Source organism: Sycon ciliatum, chromosome 13, assembly GCF_964019385.1.
Source record: "Sycon ciliatum chromosome 13, ocSycCili1.1, whole genome shotgun sequence".
Classification (NCBI taxonomy): Eukaryota; Metazoa; Porifera; class Calcarea; order Leucosolenida; family Sycettidae; genus Sycon; species Sycon ciliatum.
In genome coordinates this window covers 27,761,653-27,781,705 of record NC_088655.1, presented here as the reverse complement: position 1 = coordinate 27,781,705, position 20,053 = coordinate 27,761,653, and the positions used below count along the sequence as shown (strand labels likewise).

The following is a 20,053-nucleotide window of genomic DNA, read 5'->3' as shown; positions in this document are numbered from 1 at the left end:
CTGGCTTGACCCACCCAGCAGGAATTCAGAACCTGGGTGCGCTACAACACAAGCCACAGTACGCAGTAAAATGGTCGTATTTCCTTCGGATTTTTTATTTGAAAATTGGGTGCTCGAATCAGAAACAGCAAACTCGTCAGATCGTCTCCGATTCAAGCACACGGGTCTACCATCGTCTACGCTTGGTATGGCAGTTGAGGGCAGGTAGTAGTAACTTACTACTTCGTTTTTGAGAGCAAAATGGTCAGTGGAGCCGCAGATTCAGCAGGTCTTTGGCAGCACCGTACAGGAGACCCACATCCTCGAATCAAGGACCCAGCAAAAAGTGGGTCGCGAGTATTTCAAAAACCGTTTACCGGGCAGCTCTGAAATTTGGCATACCGTTAGCATACCGTATGTTGATGGTATTTGTGAAAACTAAACGAAATCGGAACAAGTTTAGGTACAATTTCAGGCTGTTTCTGTTTTGGTACCCTGTGTCTCATTCGAGCACCCGGGTCTACGAATGGTTGAGGACCAGCAGCCTGAGTCGAGTAGGACTTGTCATGTGTCAAGCTACAGTGTTGGCAACTGAAATCCGACCACTTAGTGATTCGTCTACACTCTACTAGCAGTCTCTACAAATACAATCATAATTTACGTACATTGTACAAAGTAGTTGTTGCGACCTCGGCGATGATTTGTAAGAAAAGAAAAAAAGGGAGTCGGCGGAATAGCGCGAGTTCCGGTGTGGGGAGCAAACCCTTTTCTTACAAATCATCGCCGAGGTCGCAACCACTACTTCGTGCTGTTGTGCCCAGCGCGGGCTTGCGACTAGTTGGTTTGGAGGTGACAGCGTTGCGAATGACCGAGGGTCCTCGACGTCTGTCTCACCGTCCAGGAGCGACACTGACTCACGCTGCTATCTGGTGCTCACGAGGTGTTTGTCGCGCTGAAAACGGAGCGTCTCTGTAAGTTTGTATCCCTGGTGATGGTCGTGCCTGGAGAGCACTATATAAGTGGTGCTCCTCAGGCACAATCTTCCTCAGCCTACTGAAGCTCAACTGATGAGGGGTGAATTCCCCAAAACACTGTGTATTGAGCAGGGAGTGGTGCTTTCTTGCAGGTTTGCCGAGTCGAAGGTTCGATGGACTTCTCGTGTGCCCTGGATGGCAGTAGTGAGTCAGTCAAGTGTCAAGTAAAGTCGGCGGAATAGCGCGAGCTCCGGTGTGGGGAGCAAACCCTTTTCTTACATTGTACTGTAATTTTACTATCCCGTGTTGGGTCTTTGCGATGTGAGCGCACCGCTCAGGGGTCGGATTTCAGTTGCGAGGACTGTAGATAACAGTCATATACATGTACATGACTTTGTTCATGTACACGCACAGTGATGACAATCACTAAATCGAACCATTCATACCCGAAATCAATCATTCAATGGCAATACTGTGTGGAACATAATCACTGCAGTTCACGTCATTATTATTAGTCCAATACGATACAGAAGTCTACCAAAGGCTAGCTCGGGTTCTGATCATGAAGCCGAGAGTGATAGGTATTTTTGGAGAGATGCAAAATGCAGTGCGGCGCGCGCAATGGACGCGAGTTTCTGCCCACGCGTTATTTCGTAGTACAGCTTTGCGGCGCAGAGGACAGGAAGGCAATGAAGTGCTGATGGGAAATGTCTCCATTCCGGAGCTTCGGGTGGACTGGTGATACGGCAACTTACTTGTGAATGCCAGTACACGTACTGTACTAGATCTCAGAGGCGCACTCCGTCAGCCAGCTGCACACCCACATGTACCTGTTGATTTCACTTGTACATTGGCGTTTGTTTGGTGTTGATTACCTTGGTATTACCTTCGTACTTGTATATTCAGGCATAATGCAAAATGCAGTGCGGCGCAATGGACGCGAGTTACTGCCCGCGCGTTATTTCATAGTACAGCTTTGCGGCGCAGAGGACAGGAAGGCAACGAAGTGCTGATGGGAAATGTCTCCATTCCGGAGCTTCGGGTTGACTGGTGATGCGGCAACTACTTACTTGTGAATGCCTGTACTGTACTAGATCTCAGAGGAACACTCCGTCAGCCAGCTGCGCACCCACATGTACCTGTTGATTTCCCTTGGCGTTTGTTTGGTATTGATTTACCTTTTTACCTTCGTACTTGTATATTCCGGCATATGCAAGCCGAACTGGCAGTGCCTGTCCGCCAGAGGTTTTGCCGCATCTTCAGCTCCAGTCGCGGTCCTTGTAAAAGAGAACTGGGCTTACTCCGTCCTCAGTAACGACTTCAGTTTCATAAAGCCGGGCAAGAAAAACCTCCTTAGAAGAGAATTTCAACTTGTGTATTTGGTCAGGTGATAAGAGGCTGCCAACCCCCAAAGCAAGTTTCAGCAAGCCAAACTGATCTGACAGGAGCTAAACTTTCTGATTTCAGATAAGCGTACGGGATTGCTGCAATGGCGCTTCTGTTTCAATGTTCTTGCTCCGTAAGAGGTAGCGTCGGTGCATTTCTGCTGATTCTGGTCGCATTCGTCAGTTCTGGACATGCTCTCAGTAAGGCTATTGCTACACAGTACAGTAATAATCATTATAAGCCAGAAAGTAAAATACTATGCGAAGGCGAAGTGAATATCAGCCCATGATCCCGAGGCTGAAGGTAATATTAGACTTGAACGTACGGAGATATTCAGATTCGTTCTTTGGCACGAAAACCGCCCTGGTTGTCAAGCCCACCTTAGTCAAACCCTAGTTTGAGATGGATAGTGTGGGGTACATGTGGGCAGATACAGGACGCCGAATTATGATTATTATTATTATCGTATCCGTCCCGAAAGGGACTCACGACGGCAGAATTAACCGTGAGCATGTGTGTGTGAGAGTGGGAGAACGAAATGAAAAAGAAAAGAAGAGTCTTGTAATAAAGGTCAAATTTAAGAAGAGCAGTACTAGACTAAATGGCTGAGCAGATGTTACTCCATTGTTTTCTGTCGCGGGCATAGGTGCCGAGACCACGAAGGCAGCTGGGCTTAAAAATGCAGATAGGTGTGAGGCGGACGTCTCGCTGGAGACTTGTGGTGAGGCAAGAGCGGGGTGCACCTATTTGGATTGGATTTTATTTATAGTGGTGACTATAACAGACAATTGCCTAATAACAATAGACCCACTCGAGGGAAAGATGCAAAAAGATATGAATAATTAACATAGTAGACTACCGGTATTGGATAGGTGATCATGTTCGCATTTTGCATAGCTGAAAGTCATAATTACTAGCGTGAAAAAGCAAGGCATTGGGGTAACAGTTTCTTAAAACGGGCGGAGTTATCCACACAGCGAGCTAGAGGGTGCAAATCATTCCACAGCTTAGCACATTGGAAGGAAGCGCCATGACGGGCAAAGGCAGTTCTGAGCATGGGCAACTTAAGAGTGCGTGATACAAGGCTGCGCGTTGCAAGACCATTATTTAAACGCTCGAACATTTGACTTAATGTGACACTACAGCGGCCTTCCAAACAGCGCCACGTCAGATACAGTAATTTCTTGCAATACATGGTTGCCAAACGATCTAGACCAAGTCTCGCAAATAAAGGGCTTGATGGGCTACAAAAACCAGTATCATACACTGAACGCAAAGCTCGCTTTAGCATTCGTTCAAGCCTACCTAACTGGGTTAAGGAAAGGCCAGCAGAAAAACAATTTGATGCATATAGAAAATCTGGCAACACTAGGCACTTTACGAAGGTTTCTCGGCAAGTCAGCGGAATATTGTGTCGATTTCGGAACAGAATACCAATTTTACTGGCTAGTTTGGAGACCATAGAATCAACTTGAGTGCTCCAAGAAAGATCCTGGTCCAAATGTATTCCAAGGTACTTTGCACATGTCACTTGCTTGAGCTGCACTCCATGGCAGTAGACTGCAAATTGGTGGTCAGTAATATGTGGCGTAGACAGGAAGAGCACTTGTGTCTTCCGAGCATTTAGAATTAAATTGCGGTTTGACAGCCAGGTACTAATGGCTGAGACAGCTGCAGACAGGGAGTTGCTAAGCGCATTCTTCTGCTTACCGCAAACATACAATAGAATATCGTCAGCAAATTGAATAACTTTCACACAAAACTCGGAGACAATGGACTGGATCGAACGAACATAGAGTACAAAAAGCAGCGGACCAAGAACAGAGCCTTGGGGAACGCCACACATGCAGGGGAAAGGAGGGCTATAGTTCTCAGCAATGTGCACTATTTGGCGACGATTGGACAAATAGTCGGCAAACCAGACTAATCCTATTCGAAAGGGCTGACTGGTAGCATATGTACAGAAAGCAGTGAGAGCAACATTTGCAGGGATGTCACTTGGCTGGCGTAATATATGTCCTAATAGCTTCCACCTGTCCCGCTTGGCCATTTCAGATACAGGACGCCGAATGGCTTCTTGAAAAGTAGGGGAGTGAATATCACTCTGGATATAACAAAATTCATAGCCAATTAATCGAGCAATATCCGCCAAAGACTAGTTTTATTCACCATGAGAACATAACACTAAATACACCTGTTTTTCTATGAATTCTGCAATGCCATAACTATGCAATGATTTTTCTAAAACTTTCATGTTCTGGTTTCCTAAAATATTATCCACTGACCCCGCTCGTTCCTCATTCGGCATTGTACTTGGCCTAGTGGACGAATACCCAAGCTTGCTTGGCGATGTCAACGCGAAAAGGCTGATAATAATAACAGTAAAATATCCATGGATTTCCAATGTTGAAATGTGACGATGAAGAACCGTACGGATTTAAAAAGTGCACCAGGTACTGTTGTTTTCATGTTATCTAGATTTGTATTTCGAAGCACGACACAAATTCAGATTGTCAATTTTGGATTTAAACTGGACATTTAATTACTGATCCTTTCCCGCTACCTTTTTCGTTTCTAATGCTTCTCCCCTTGCTGCAGATCTGCAGCTTTTTCTCGATCAAGCCGACTTGATTGGTGCAGGCACGGTCAGCGCAACGTGTATCGATGTGGATGGCAGCCCTAATAATCTGCCTATCTCCTGGTCGTTCGCGGATGATTCGGCGGTCCTACCTGAGGGAACGAACTTCTACTTCATTGGCCAGAATACGGAAACGATTGTCCTGCACGTCGCCAGGGCAGTCATGCCTGACGATAGCCTCTTTAACATCCGTGCGGTTATCCATTTCAGGTGCGCTACGCAGGGATCCACGAGCGACGACGCTACTGTAACGCTGTGTAAGTTTCCTGGCAGCAACATCCGTAGTCCAATACAATTATGTGTGGCGCGATAACCAGCAGGTTTTCTCTACACATAATTCTAGCACAAAGGAGGCATGCAAAGGTAGTGAGGGTTTGTTTGAAGTGACTCACTATACCCAATGTTGTACTCGAAGTATAATTATTATAATATGAGTCATAATGTCATGGTTGAAAAACTAAGAGAAAGCGGTCTTTAGTGGCAGGTGGTCCTTAGAGGTTTGCACCGCACAACCATAATTATGGAATGTGAAACCCTCCGTGCCAGGCGAAGTGATCCGTAGTACAAGGCTGGTCGCTAATCACGGTGGTCTTTAGTAACAGGTTTTACTGTGGTCTAACTGTACATTTTTGTTATTTTCTCTACGTCGGTCGTTCATTATTAGACAATGATTTGTGTCTAGAGGAGTACTTCTACTGCTTTCGCCGCTTCAACTATGCCCTGGGCTCAGCGACATGCAGAAGCGGACTGTCCACTGTTTCGATCTCTGGCACACCCGTCACTTCGGCCCAGTACAACTGCACGTGCCTGTCCGGCAATGCTGGCGCTCCCTGCAGAAGCGTGCGCGACTGCGTCGCGAATGCGGCCACCCCAAGAGATAGGCTTCTTCAGTGCACAGAACTCTACCCAGAACGTAAGCAACCCCACCAATCTGTGCGCCAAATCAATGAATTGTATGTATGTATGTATGTATGTATGTTTTTATTTGAATTCGCAAGTACACACGGGCTACAAGCCCAATTACATGGAAGCGAATGTGTAATGGGATTTATGAAGAAAAACGGTGGAGGAAGGAGGAGGACGGTAGCAAAGCAGCAGGAAGGACAATTCAGGAGCAAAATTAACAATTGCACAAATATGAGAGTACCTGAGACCGAGGGTACCTGCGGAGCGATAAAATACTAAAACAAACAGACGAAAGGAAATCACAAGCCAATACGCGCTAAACTGCTCTTGAGTTTAATGAAGGGGGAAATTGCTTGTTAAATTATAAATATACCAGAAAGATTGGAAGCTTGGCCACAACTCAGAATTTCACGTACACGTACATGTATTACTACGATCGTCAGGCAACTGATGGCTCCAAAACCGGCGGCCTGAACGTAAGGGGGGGGGGGGGCAAGGTGGGAAATTCTGAGGGGCATCATAATTTTGATTGATTGATTGATTGATTTTTATTTCACGGATCCTCCAGAGGCAAATAGATGCCTATCGAAGGGAGTCTCCTAAGTAAGTATGGAAAATGAGAAAGTATGTTCGTAAGGGAGAAGAGGTAGAAGATACATTAGAATATAGAGTACAGAAGAAGTAAATTCAGTACTTCGGGTAGTACATTGCATGCTAATCATAATGAGAATTAGAAAAGCAGCATTGCGGACTACTATAACTGACATATACACAAACTATTGAAACTATCATAGATGTGGTTAGCCTAGACACAAAAGTCAGGAATACCTTTCAAAGAAAACATTGATTGCGAATGATACCGACGAACATACCGCAAGAGTCATGAGCAGGCGTTAAGTTGCCAAATCTTCAGACTTGAAATTGTATTGAATTTATTTATTTTATTTATTTCACCTTCCCGTGGCCAGAGAATATAGGCCAATATGGAGGGAGGGGGGCGGTAGCCAGCCATGGCAGTAAACAAAAACAAAGCAAAAATAAATAAATATTACACATTACTGGAGGCAAAGAGAAACAAATGTGGATGAAGAACTAACAGTTATTAGAACACGAGCTTCATGTTGGCCTTGAAATCCTTTAGCGTACAAGACGATTTTACTGAATAGTCCGTCGCTGTCAAATTCACCATGAACCGTATATGCAACTTCATCTATAGAGCAGCTCTGCAAGAGGTTACATTTATTTATTTATTTGGGCCACAACCAGCTAAAACATGTCTTAGTGTGAAATTTTATAATTTTTTTTCCTCCAGAAAACAGTTCTTGGGACCGTACTTGACCTCTTGAAGGTGGTACAGGGCAGAAAAGTAGTCTACAAGTGCCCCAAATACCGCTTTCAAAATATGTACTTTGAAAACGAAAATGACAGGTTTCGCAAAGAGACAAACTTAGTGGCTTTCACGGTGGAGCACAATACAACGGAACTAAAGATGTTGACACAGACTTGAGCATGTCAACGACATCAGTTCCAAGCCATGGACCAAGTTCTTCCTGGAAAGAACCACGATGCTCTGGGCGGCGTTGCACTTGCATAGTCTTTCGATTCTGGCAGTGACACTTTTGATCGTCGCCTGCGCTTCCGAGACTGCGTCAGACGACTCAAGAGAGCTGAACGGCAAGTAACATGGTAATGACGTAAGGCAGTTCGCCGCCTAATGTACTCGCTCACAACTTGCGCCTCTTCGCTACTGGAGACGACGGGGACGATTCAGCTTCGCTGTCGGCATCACCATCACTGAGATCCCAACAAATTGTCAGCGTCGCTCTGCAGACCCGCGCGCCACAGACTTGCTGACACCTGACCAAACCTGGGCCCAGCACAGCGATTGTCTGGCTCTGCGAGCTGCTCTAGTGTCACTCTCTCGCTCTCTCGCTCTCTCTCTCTCTCGCTCTCTCTCTCTATCTCTCTCTCTCGCTCGCTCTCTCTCTCTCGCTCTCTCTCTCGCTCTCTCTCGCTCTCTCTCGCTCTTTCTCGCTCTCTCTCGCTCTCTCTCGCTCTCTCTCGCTCGAGCTGCCTTCACTGCCGTCAAGGAAGCCATCAGCGCTGCTACGCTTCTCACGCATCCCCAACCTGACACTCCGATCGCCCTCATGGTTGATGCGTCCGATTTCGCTGTTGGTGCTGCCCTGAACCAACTGGTCGACTCGACTTGGCAGCCCATTGCATTCTTCTCGAAGCAGTTACAGCCGGCCGAAACACGCTACAGCACATTCAGCCGAGAACTCCTGGCAATCTACCTGTCCATCCGCCATTTCCGTCACTATCTCGAGGGTCGACAGTTTACAGTGTATACGGAGCACAAGCCCCTGACATTTGCTCTCCGCACAGCGTCCGACCGCCTGTCCCCACGTGAGCAGCGTCAACTTGCATATGTGGCAGAGTTCACCACCGACCTACAGCACATCCAGGGCGTGGAAAATGTTGTTGCGGATGCACTCTCCCGACCGTCTGTCAATGCCATCCAGCAACCCATTGATTTCACCAAGTTTGCGGCTGCCCAGACCAACTGCCCAGAGTTCGAGGCACTCCGTACTCGTCCAGACACCAGTCTCGATTTCAAGTCTATCTCGTTGCCGTTCTCTCCTGTCCCGCTCTTGTGCGATGTATCCACCGGTACACCACGGCCGTATGTCCCAGAAGCATTCCGTAGACCTGTTTTCGATTCGCTCAACAGCATCAGCCACCCTGGCATCAAAGCAACTCAGCGTCTGATCACAGCTCGATATGTTTGGCCTGCCATTTCTAAGAATGTGCGCGCTTGGACTCGCTGTTGCCATGAATGTCAGCGGTCCAAAGTACACCGGCATACCTCGGCACCACTGTCGAAATTCGTGCCGCCTGACGCCCGGTTCGATCACATCCATATCAACCTCGTCGGACCTCTGCAGCCATCCCAAGGTTTCACGTATCTACTAACGTGTGTGGATCGTTTCACCCGTTGGCCCGAAGCAATGCCACTACGCGACTGGACAGCCGAGTTAACCACTTTGTTTGGCCTGCCATTTCTAAGAATGTGCGCGCTTGGACTCGCTGTTGCCATGAATGTCAGCGGTCCAAAGTACACAGGCATACCTCGGCACCACTGTCGAAATTCGTGCCGCCTGACGCCCGGTTCGATCACATCCATATCAACCTCGTCGGACCTCTGCAGCCATCCCAAGGTTTCACGTATCTGCTAACGTGTGTGGATCGTTTGACCCGTTGGCCCGAAGCAATACCACTACGCGACTGGACAGCCGAGCCAACCGCACACGGCCTGCTACAATGGGTGTCCCGCTTTGGCACTCCATCAGTGATCACCACCGACCGTGGCAGACAATTCGAGTCAAGCTTATTCGCTGCATTGTTGAAGCTACTCGGATCCTCCCGCCTACGCACCACTGCGTATCACCCCCAGAGTAACGGCTTGGTCGAGCGATTCCACCGCCACATGATGTCCTCTCTAATGGCACAGGCATCCGGCAGCTGGTCACACAATTTGCCCCTGGTCATGCTCGGCATCCGTGCGGCGTACAGAGCCGATTTAGACTGTAGTGTAGCCGAGCTCACCTAAGGCAAAACACTGCGTCTTCCTGGTGAATTCTACGAGCCCAGCTTTTCAACCTCACCCAGCCCGTCTCACTATGTCCAAGCCCTCCGCACATCTCTGCAGGCATTACGACCCACCACTCCCAGATCCAGCAACCGTTCCGTGTGGGTGTCCGGCGACCTAGCTACAGCGACGCATGTGTATGTCCGCACGGATGCTGTGCGTAAACCCCTCCAACCGCCCTATCAAGGCCCGTTCAAGGTTATCTCTCGACACAACAAGTACTCCACCATACTGATCAATGGCAAGGAGGATAGTGTCTCCGTTGACCGGCTCAAGCCTGCGTATCTCCCCGACACTGCCGCGAGTGCGCCACCTGTCTCGGCCATCCTGCCAGCGACCACCCCACCTGGGTCAGTATCAATTCAGCATCGTATTGCATATAATGCATGGATAGTGCATGCAGGGTCAGGGACTGAAAGTCGCACCCTATGTATGGGCAACTTGTCAGTGCACATCTACGATGTGCGTATAAAACGAATGCAAGGAACGTGAACTTGTTGCTGCACATCTACGAAGTGCGAATCAGGGAGTAGTATAATGACACGTGTACTAGGCCACCTTCTGTTGCACTGCGTCTTTTCCGCAGGGCCACTGAAGGTCGCACGCTCCGCGTGCTTATGCGCGCATGCGCAATATGTCACTGCACATCTACGATGTGCAAATCAGGGAGTAGTACGTATTTTACTACTCCCTGGTGCGAATGCACCGAACGTGCACAAGTGCACGGTCGCCACGGAAAAGAACATGACAACATTTATGGCATGGCAGGGCCAAAGGTCGAACCCTGGGGGAGTCCCGGGGCCAGACCAAGCGCGCCCGACACAGTGTGCCTTATTTAACCCAAAGGTCAAAGGTCAAACCCTGGGGGAAGTCCCGGGGCCAGACCAAGCACGACCGACACAGTGTGCCTTATTCGGCCCAAAGGTCAAAGGTCAAAAAGTGGCCCAGAACCTGCCCCGCACCTTTTTATGGCGTACGTTAGCATATTGGCGTACCGTATGCCACGAACCTCACTTTTGCATACGGTTGCCGCCAGCCAGCTTGCCTTTCTCTTCCTGACAATCTCTCTCTGCTTGCTTGGCCGTTGCCGAAGCACCTTTTTATGGCTCCTTTCTAACTGTAACGTGTGTTGTTGTTGTTGTTGATTTTTATTTTGCTTCGCAAGGCCAAACGGGCAATGGTGCCCAATTCTATGGAAGCGAATTTCAAAAGGGAGAGAGCTACGGGGAGAGCGAGAAAGAGAGAGAGAGAGAGAGAGAGAGAGAGAGAGGAGGGGGGAGGGAGGGAGGGAGATGATAAGCAATTTTGCAGCGTCAACAGAGCGATTTTGCAGTGTCAATAGAGCGATTTTGAAGCGTCAACAGAAGGAACACAAAGAGTTCATAAGCGCACAAGCACGCAGAGAAGAGTAAATGACGTGGTGTGTGGACGGGAAAAGTCAGACAGAGCATTCATTGCAAGGTGTAGGGGATGGAGGCAAGCTTAAATTCCTTGGCAGCCTTGATCTCCCTTACACTCCTTGGGAGACCGTGTAAAGTAATCATTGCCGCTAACTGTCGAAGTGTCCGTTGTGACCAGGAAGTGGCCTGATTCGCGCGCCCCCTTAGCAGGCTCAGACCTAAATTTGCTAACTGTAGCGACCTGACTCACTGAGTATTACGTCATTCTACAAACGCATGGGCAAGAAATAAAATCATTCTCTTTGGTCTCAACTTCTTTGTTGTCCGGTTGGCCAAAGTAGCCGTCGTCTAGGGCCCGACGTAAAACCCTAAACCACATCATGAATGAAGCGCAGAGTGAATGCGCTCGAAAAAGACATTTCTTTTCATTTCGTCATTTCTCAACATTTTTACGAAACCCCAAAGACATGTGTTAGCTGATCGCGGCCCATTTATTCAACATCTTATGGCTTCCGAGGACAGCCAAAACGGGAAGATGTGGGTGATAGCCAACCATGGTTAAAGAAGGAGAATATTATATTCAGAGCAAATTCTGCAGTCATCGCCACACTACAACGAAGTCATTAAAGTTTACCAGAATTAATTTTCTTGTCACATTCACGAAGTGCTAGAAGTGAAGTGAGAGCTAAGTGCAACGGCGGGTGAGAAACTAATTTTAACGCTAAAACTGTGTAGTGAGACACTTCGGTTGTCTCACCTTCCCTCATTCTATTTTGGCACTGTATTTTGTTCTCGTAACACAATATTGAATGTATATTTAATCATTGTTCAGCATGGTTACTCTTCAGTCACGACTTTCCACTGATGAATGTGACAAGAAAATTAATTCTGGTAAACTTTCATGACCTCGTTGTAGTGTGGCGATGACTGCAGAATTTGTTCTCTTTATTGCTATTATAAAATTGTTGTCTCCACGTCGATTATTTGAATATTATATACATGAAAAGGAAACAACCGAAAAGCTATATTGGTTAGTTTTATTTTTACTATGGTGCACTCAGTCATCAGCAGGCCCTCAGATTCACTTCAAATTCTTTCAATGATGCAGAAGTCTTCACTGAGTTGGGAAGTTGTAGCCACGTACAGTAGCCCTGGAAGAATGGCGATCTTGTGAATTGCGTTAACTTGGCATTGGGAAGAGACACTTTGTTTGTGGTTGAGCGGCCCGAAACAAACCCGTTATAAGGGTTATATGTTCAGGAACACAACCCAAGAGCATTCGATGAACCAATATACAGAGGCAAGTTAGTCGGCGTTGCTCTAACGGAGTAGTCTGAGCTAATAAGTACAACTCATTGGAGGGAAAGGAAGGTTTCTTCGAGAACAATTTTTTTAGAACTTTCTTATGATGAACTTCAATGGAATCTGATAAGACCTTAGCTAGGCCATGCCAGGCTGTGGCAGCATATTCAAACAATGGAATGAGATAATTTTTTTATATAGCTGAACGGCAAGGAATAGAGAGATGTTTACAATGACTTTTAATATAGCCAAGAGCACGGCTGACTTTATTACAAATGTAATCTACATGAGCCGACCAGGACATGGATGAATCGAACATTACCCCAAGGTGTTTGTGCTCCTTTACCGTCTGAATTTCTGTGGGTGAATTCGGAAAGGTGAACTTAAACATTGAGGCAGAATCTGTTAGAGACAGTCAACTGGTTTTAGAAACGTTTGCCTGAAGCCTCCAACTGGACATCCAGGTGACAATCATATTTATCGCGTCTTGCAACTCTGACTCAAGCTGTTTGACAGTTTTACAGTGGCGCAAAGCAGCTGTATCGTCAGCAAACAATGACATTCCAGAAACATGACTTGGTAGATCATTAACATACAAAACAAAAAGCAATGGTCCAAGAATTGAGCCCTGAGGCACCCCCGACAGCACGGGTAGCTTTGGAGAGTCTGCTTCCGACACGGACACAAACTGGCTTCTCCCAGAAAGATAGCTCTCTATCTACTTCAACGGTGTGTCGAAGAAGTTAAAGAATTGCATAGCACGCTGAGTACACGCGGAATTGATCCCAAGTTGCCAAGAAGAGTAACAAAAAGGAAAGGAGATGCAATAGTGAAGAGAACAATGCATGAAGATTCGAACACGTTTCGTTCAGCACTTGTCAGGAATCATCATTGAACTAATGCGCAATGCAACAATATACGATGTTATCTTCACTATTGCATCTCCATCCATTTTTGTTACTGCACATTTTAATCAATCGATTGATACCGTTTACCAAAGTATTCATATGTTATTCCAATAAGCTTCTCTTTAGTAAGATTCTAAGATTTTTGTCTTCCCGCGGTTTGTTTTTCTTCACTTCTTCTTTTTTCCCATCTAAGGACTCACTGTGACGCCTTCCAGGGTGGATGTCTTCACTGGCTCCAGCGTCACCTTCAACTGTACCAGCGTATTGCCCATCACATCAGCAGGGGTGAATTGGACTGTCCCGCCACAATTGCCCATGGACAGCTTGCGCTTCTCAGCACAAGGAGGCAACACGCTCACCATCGACCCTATCACCGCGAATGTCAGTCCTGATACGTTCGTTTCAACTACCTTTACTGTAACGTGCTCTGCGACCGTCCTTGGTGGCATACAACGGGCCAACGCCGTACTCGATGTTCGTAAGTAACAGTTTCCATTACAATATGTGTAGGAGAAGTAGTTCAACTGTTTTGGCCCGCCAATCTATAATACAGTGAAACCTGTCTAAGACGACCGCTCAAGGGACTTTCAAAATGTGGTCTCTGTTATCAGGTGGTCTTCTTATCCAGGGTCATTTGACAGGAAATAGCATCTCTTGATCCTGTTTTCAGCGGTCTTCTTGGACAGGTGGTCGCCTTATCCGAGTGGTCGCCTTGACAGGTTTTACTGTATATGTGATAGTACCCTGCAAACGATAAGACAGTAACATTTAGACGTGCAATGTGCAGCACACTTCGGGTGATTCAACATAATTGATGCGTTACAGATGTTGCACGAGTTTGCTTTCAAGCCTTCTTATCACGCGAAATACAAGCCAGGGCAAAAAAAAAACACAGACAACGAATAAAGTACAGTGGAGATGCAATAGACTAGTGTAGGGGAGAATATTTGGATCGGATGAACATGTAAGTCAGACCCGACGTACTTTGAGTGATTCAGACAAGCAGATATCAACCAGGCATACAGTTCCCGGAATCAACTAACTGCTTTTAAAAGTTAATACTGGTATTCTGTTCGTCCGCGGTCTTTCTGCTGTCATCCCGATAACAATTCACTCAGAAGTGATAAAGCATTAATTATTTTTGTAACCCAATGCCCGCTGTCATACATGTACTGGTGCACCTAGAAATCACAGCTGTGACGTCACACGTCATTGCTGTACCATGGTAACGGCAAGTGCGTTGTTTGTTTGCTGTCCTTTCAGGTGACTTCTGCACACAGCCAGACGCGTGCCTGCAGTCAACTCTGTATCCCCCCGGTAGTGCCGAGTGTGTGTCCTCACCCTTCACTGCTCCTCACTGCGATTGCGTGGCTGGCGCTGCCGGTCAGGACTGCAGAGGGCTGGAGAACTGTTCGAATGTGTCCACTTCAGCTACGTTTTTTGACTGTGCCCGTGGGATCGGCTGCACACTGAATAACGGAGGCAATAGCGCAAGTGAGTTGTGAATAGAAAGAGGAGCTGCATGCTTTCTTGAACACAGACATTTTCTCTATTATTTCCGCTGTGTGCGTGCGTATGTGTTTGTGTGCGTGCGCGTGCCTGTTTGTGTGTTTGCTAGAGACTGTGAATATGATTGCATATGCTCTTTTTCGGCAAGTTGATGTACATGAACATGTCATGTACGTCTGTTTGTCTGTCTGCATATCTGTCTGTCTGTCGGTCTGTCTGTCTGTCGGTCTGTCTGTAGGTCTGTCTGTCTGTCTGTCTTTCTACGTGTCCGTCTGGTGGCGTGTCTGTCTGTCTTTTTATTCACCTTCTCCCATAATTCATTTTGCCCTTTTTCCAAGAATGAGCACCTAGGAATCCTGCGTCCAATCTTAGAGGAGGGGGAGGAGGGATCTACCGGCTATTTCCGCTTATCATGTCTACGTTCTGATGTTGTGCGAGTTTTCTTTAATTTCAAAGGTTCATTGTTAAAATGTTGTTGTTTCCTGGTCGTCTTTGCGGTGCAGGTCAGTACTTCAATTGCAATTCTGGAAACGCCATCCTGCCAAGCCTCAGCATGTTAGCAGTCCTGGCGCTAAGCACTTTGTTCATGTAGTACGACTGCACTCCAGTTGCTTATCCTACATGTACCGCCGCTGTCGCGCAGGGGACAACTCTTGCAGCACACATGTACATGTACATGTACATAATAATAATAACAATAATAATAGTTACAGTTCGCATGTCACTCTTGGAAGGATCCATGGGCTTAACGCATCTGTCAACGAAATGCAGGCAGAAGAGCCAACAAAAAGCATCTCATTATTGTTAGAACGTATCGCAGTAAGAACAACTACGCAAGCGCAGCACATTTTTCCGTAGCCACCCGTGCACGCCAACGGCTTGGGGTCCTAAACAGAGCCGCCCACATACTCACCCCCGCCGGCCGGACGACCGTATACAAGGCGTTCGTACGACCAGTCATGGAGTATGCGCCTCTTGTATGGATGGGAGCTGCGCAGAGTCACCTCCAGCGTCTGAACAATGTTCAGCGCCGCGCGCTTCATGCTATCGGCCCTCGGGCACACCTACCCAGCCTGGCCATCCGCCGCATTGTTGCCTCGCTTGCCTGCCTGTACAAGCTGCACTACTTGCCTGGTCCTCCGCAGCTGCTCTCTGTGTTGCCACCGCGCCACATCATCTCTACCAACCCCAGAACTCGCAGCGAGCACGGTGCTGTCAGTGGCCATGACCACCAGCTCCAACACCAGCTGCCTGCATCTGCCCCGCTGGCACTGAAGCGATTGGAACTCCCTCCCTGCCGCTCTCCTAGCCCAGCCTCCTCACAGCAAGAGAATGCAATCATGCAAAACGAATGTTTACCGCCATCTTCGCAGCACAAACTGGCTCTGGGCAGTCGATTCCCTATGAATAGTATGACGCTAAGACAGTTTCTCCCCCACAATCGCTCGTGTTAAGCCTTGGGTTTTTGCATCTTTCTCACCTGTACAGCTCTATCTTCTTCTTTTTTCATTGTTTTTGGGGCGTGTTTTTGGCCGTGACGCCGAGACCTCAGGTCGGCAGAGTCATCAATGCCCCACCATCACTGCTGCGTCTCGGTGCAGCGCCTGCTCATTAGTTGTCACGTTTGTCCTATCTGTCTTTCCTTATTCTTTTCGAGCTGGTTATGTGAACGTAGTAAAAAAAAAAAAAAAAAAAAAAAAAAAAAGCATCAGCCATTTTTTCTTGTGTAGAGCCAGTTCAAAACAGTCAGAAATATCAATATTGGCGTGCTTTAGATCATTTCTTAATATTATTGTCAATCCATCTGAGATGGGGTCGGCGACGTGGGCGCTTGATGTCCCGGGTATTAATTGCCATCTCCAGTGCTAATTTTTTTTCAGGGTACAACTTACTTGAAAAATACAGTATACTAGTAATCAATCAGTAAAATGCAAAGAAACCGCTAGAAGCAGTATGCGTAGTAGTCTACGGCCAAGATACCAGAAATCGTGTCAAACTCAGCACGGGGTTCGAGGTACTAAAACGATTACCAAACTAAGTCAAGGATTGACCATTACATGCTGCGTTCTGCCACTGCTAACATGATCGAAGGGCAGCCGTTGATTCTTGACGCTTTGTGCAGATGACCTCTCAGGGCTGTGACTGCGGCATTGACCAGTGCAAAAGACAGTTGAGTGCGGATGTATGCCATGACGATAGAGAAAGGCTCGGACCTCTTATCGGCCAACATGGATGCAATCCGAGCGTAGAGATTTCCAGCTGCCTTGCCATGACCACCTGTAGTGCTGAGCACGACCGGGATGAATGATCCATGCTCTACCTCAACGACTCTTCTCTCATAACTTCGTCTCTTTTCCTTTTCGTGCTTGCGGTACACTGCCGGGATTGATGACTTCTGGTTTGAGGGGGCAAGTGGGTTGAGAACCCGGACATCAAGGAATGTCCTGTCAAACCCGTCCACCATACAATCCACTGACTGCGATATCAAGGCGCGCGTTGTCGTCGGTGATGGTAGATCTCAAGGGGAAGTGTTCCCCCGAGAGAGGCTGGAGATGGGGTTCGACGGCTACATCATTGGCAACTTCCCGGAGAAGGTGGGCCGTTATGTCCCGAATCTCGTTGTGGCGGAGAGAGGGGTAGCCGCCCAGCGAGCAGGACAGGGCATGGGTGGTCGTGAACGACTTTCCACATGCACACGTTGTCGGGAGATGATCCGGCGTCCATCCATATCGGAGGCATAAGGAGTCTCGAAACGCCCCCTTGTGCAACTGATAATAATAATAATAATAGCACATTTCGCGTAGTAGAGCACTAAATAAAGAAATTCAGTGTTTTTTCCGCTTCTGTCTTGTGAGCATCATCAGCTAGGTGTAGTAGCTGCTGATACCGATTTCTCGCCGGGTGTCGAGCTGCACAGTTTCCTCCAGTCTGTCTTGTCTGCTGCTTGTTGTCGGCACCTGGAAAGGTCTTCCATGGTCTTCATTGGCACACCCAGCTTATTCAGCTGAGCAACCAGACTTGTGGCCAGTGTCAACCTTGGCCGTCCACGAGGTGCTTTGTTGCCCTTGTCAAAATAGCTGCTCATGGCTACTTGCGGTGGCGTGTCCGTGTCCATCCGTAGCACATGACCGGTCATTCGTAGTCGCCTACATGCAACTGTGTCTGATATAGGGTTGCTCTTGGTTCTGCGGTATAGGTCGTCGTTTGAAATTGTGTCTGGGTATCGTATTCCAAGGAGTGATCGCATTTGACGCCGGTGGAAAGCGTCTGCCTTGGCCATTGCTGTTGACGATAATCCCCAGGTCTCGCAATTGTACAGGAATATCGGCAGTACGATAGCGTTGTACAGGCGTAAGCGTGTCTTCTCCGCTACTTTATCTCTACGCAGCCATAGGGCGTACAGCTGGCCAACCACGCGAGAGGCAAGTTCCATCCTGCGCCGAACATCCTCTTCCTCCCCCATCAAGGAGCCAAGCTGCCTAGATGTCCGCCAGCTCTCGGATTCAGGTGACACACGGATCCACTCTGTTTTATCTGGATTTACTTTTAATGACCAATCGTGCAGTGTGTCTGCTATTACAGGCAGAGCATTCTCAAGCCACAGCCTGCAGGTTGAATAATAGGAGATGTCATCTGCATAACCCGTCTCTGGTGGTAGACTTGCGTCGCCAGCAGGGCGGGGCGCGAGACGAGTTCTGCATTCCTGTAGTGCAGCCTCCAGATAGCAGATGAAGAGAACTGGGCTGAGACTGTCGCCTTGTGGTGTTCCAATAGTGCTCTCAAATGGTTCAGCTGTGGCACTTGCAACCTTAACAGTGATAGTTGTGTTGTGGAGTAGGTGGTGGATGAGACATGTGCAATCTGGATCGGTGATTGCAGACATCACCTCCAGCAGCTTCAGGCGGTTAATCGTATCGAAGGCCTTGGACATGTCCAGGCCTAGAATGTGAAATTGCTGTCGGTAACGAATGGCTCTTGCAGCGATCCACCGCTGGGTCCATACCACGTCCGCTGTACTACGGCCCGGGCGGAAGCCGGACTGTGTAGTACCAAGATGACGAGAGAGTGCCCCGAATTCCGTGATGCGCCGAAGCACAATGATCGATATCACTTTGCGGATAGAGTTTAATAAAGTGATGGGCCGCAGACTGGTTACACGACCCTTGGGCTTGTTAGGCTTAGCGAGAGGTATGAGTATTCCTGGTCCAATAGCTGTCGATAAATTGGCACCCTGCGAGAGCGCAGCGTTGACGAAATTTGCTATGACCGGCGCTAGCACCTCGGATCCATATTTCAGGAGCTCTGCTGGGATTTTATCCTTGTGCAACTTGAAGCCGAAAACTGCAAGTGGCTTGGATGTTAGCCAGCTTGAGGCACCCTTCTCTGACGCGAGGTTCACGGCATACTGGATGTCTGGGTCCAGTTGCTGAAGCAGTGCAGCCATCTGCTCATTGGCCAGTTGTGTTGACTCCTTTCGGACTTCTGACTTCAAGAGCTGCATAGCCACTCGAACTCCGCCGTTGTTGGACTCCTGTCTGAGGATCTTGTCGACAAGAGGTTGGGTGATGATGCTGGACTGACGGAATTGGTCCTCAAGATGAGTGGGGTTGATGAGACCCAATCCACCAACTCTGAAGGGCAATGACAGTACGGCCCTGGTTTGGTCACCAGGCGGACACCGGCCGGTACGCGCGGGGATGAGCTGAAGACGTACGGCGTCCTCAATGGGCTCGAACAGCGGACCTGTCGCCGGGATGGTGCGAGCGACAAATGACCATTCGTGCCAGGGAGTCGTAAAATACCGGGACGCGACACGCCGCACATTTCACGATCCGAGGATTGCTGCACTCGACCCGCAAAATTTGATGCGTGATTGAAACGCCGTCGTCATCTTCTTTTTCTCAATTGTTTTTGCTATGCTTCGAGGCCTATTCTGGATCTCCAGAGCGAAAGCTGGTTGTTTCTGATACGTACAACGCATTACCTTAGGTTGAGCCGTGGCTTTTAATTTTATTGGGAAGTTCACTGCTTTGGAGACGACGGAATGTCAAGGTAAGTTATTCACGAAATATATTCAAATTTGAATTGAGTAAGTGTGAATGACACCCTGTTTTCGGAATAGTTCTTCACTAAACACACCATGCCCATGGCCCCTTCATGTTGTCCAAGTTCCATTCTCGGTTTGTGTGAAGTTTCGAGATGAAGATCGATGATGCACTCACCTTTCCATGGAAGGGAAAAAAAGTAGCATATCAAACAGAATCTATGCAGCATTTGATGCCACTACCCTCATTCTTCTGGATTCAAAGTGTTTCACATTATGGTCCATGAACAACACACAATATTTGTCATTTCCTAACTGTTCATAGCTGTTCATACTTGAAGTAACTGTGTTCTGA

The 20,053-nt window shown here is 47.9% G+C and overlaps 1 protein-coding gene across 1 annotated transcript; it reads left to right on the top strand.

Annotated features, from left to right (window-relative positions):
- The first annotated feature begins 2,266 nt into the window (after positions 1-2,266).
- On the top strand, positions 2,267-16,260 carry LOC135829954 (uncharacterized). The gene is made up of 6 exons (XM_065342347.1): positions 2,267-2,539; positions 4,938-5,234; positions 5,642-5,890; positions 13,339-13,623; positions 14,409-14,639; positions 15,158-16,260. The coding sequence occupies exons 1-6, from the start codon at positions 2,443-2,445 to the stop codon at positions 15,244-15,246; spliced, it is 1,248 nt and encodes a 415-aa protein (XP_065198419.1). The 5' UTR covers positions 2,267-2,442; the 3' UTR covers positions 15,247-16,260.
- Positions 16,261-20,053: the final 3,793 nt, after the last annotated feature.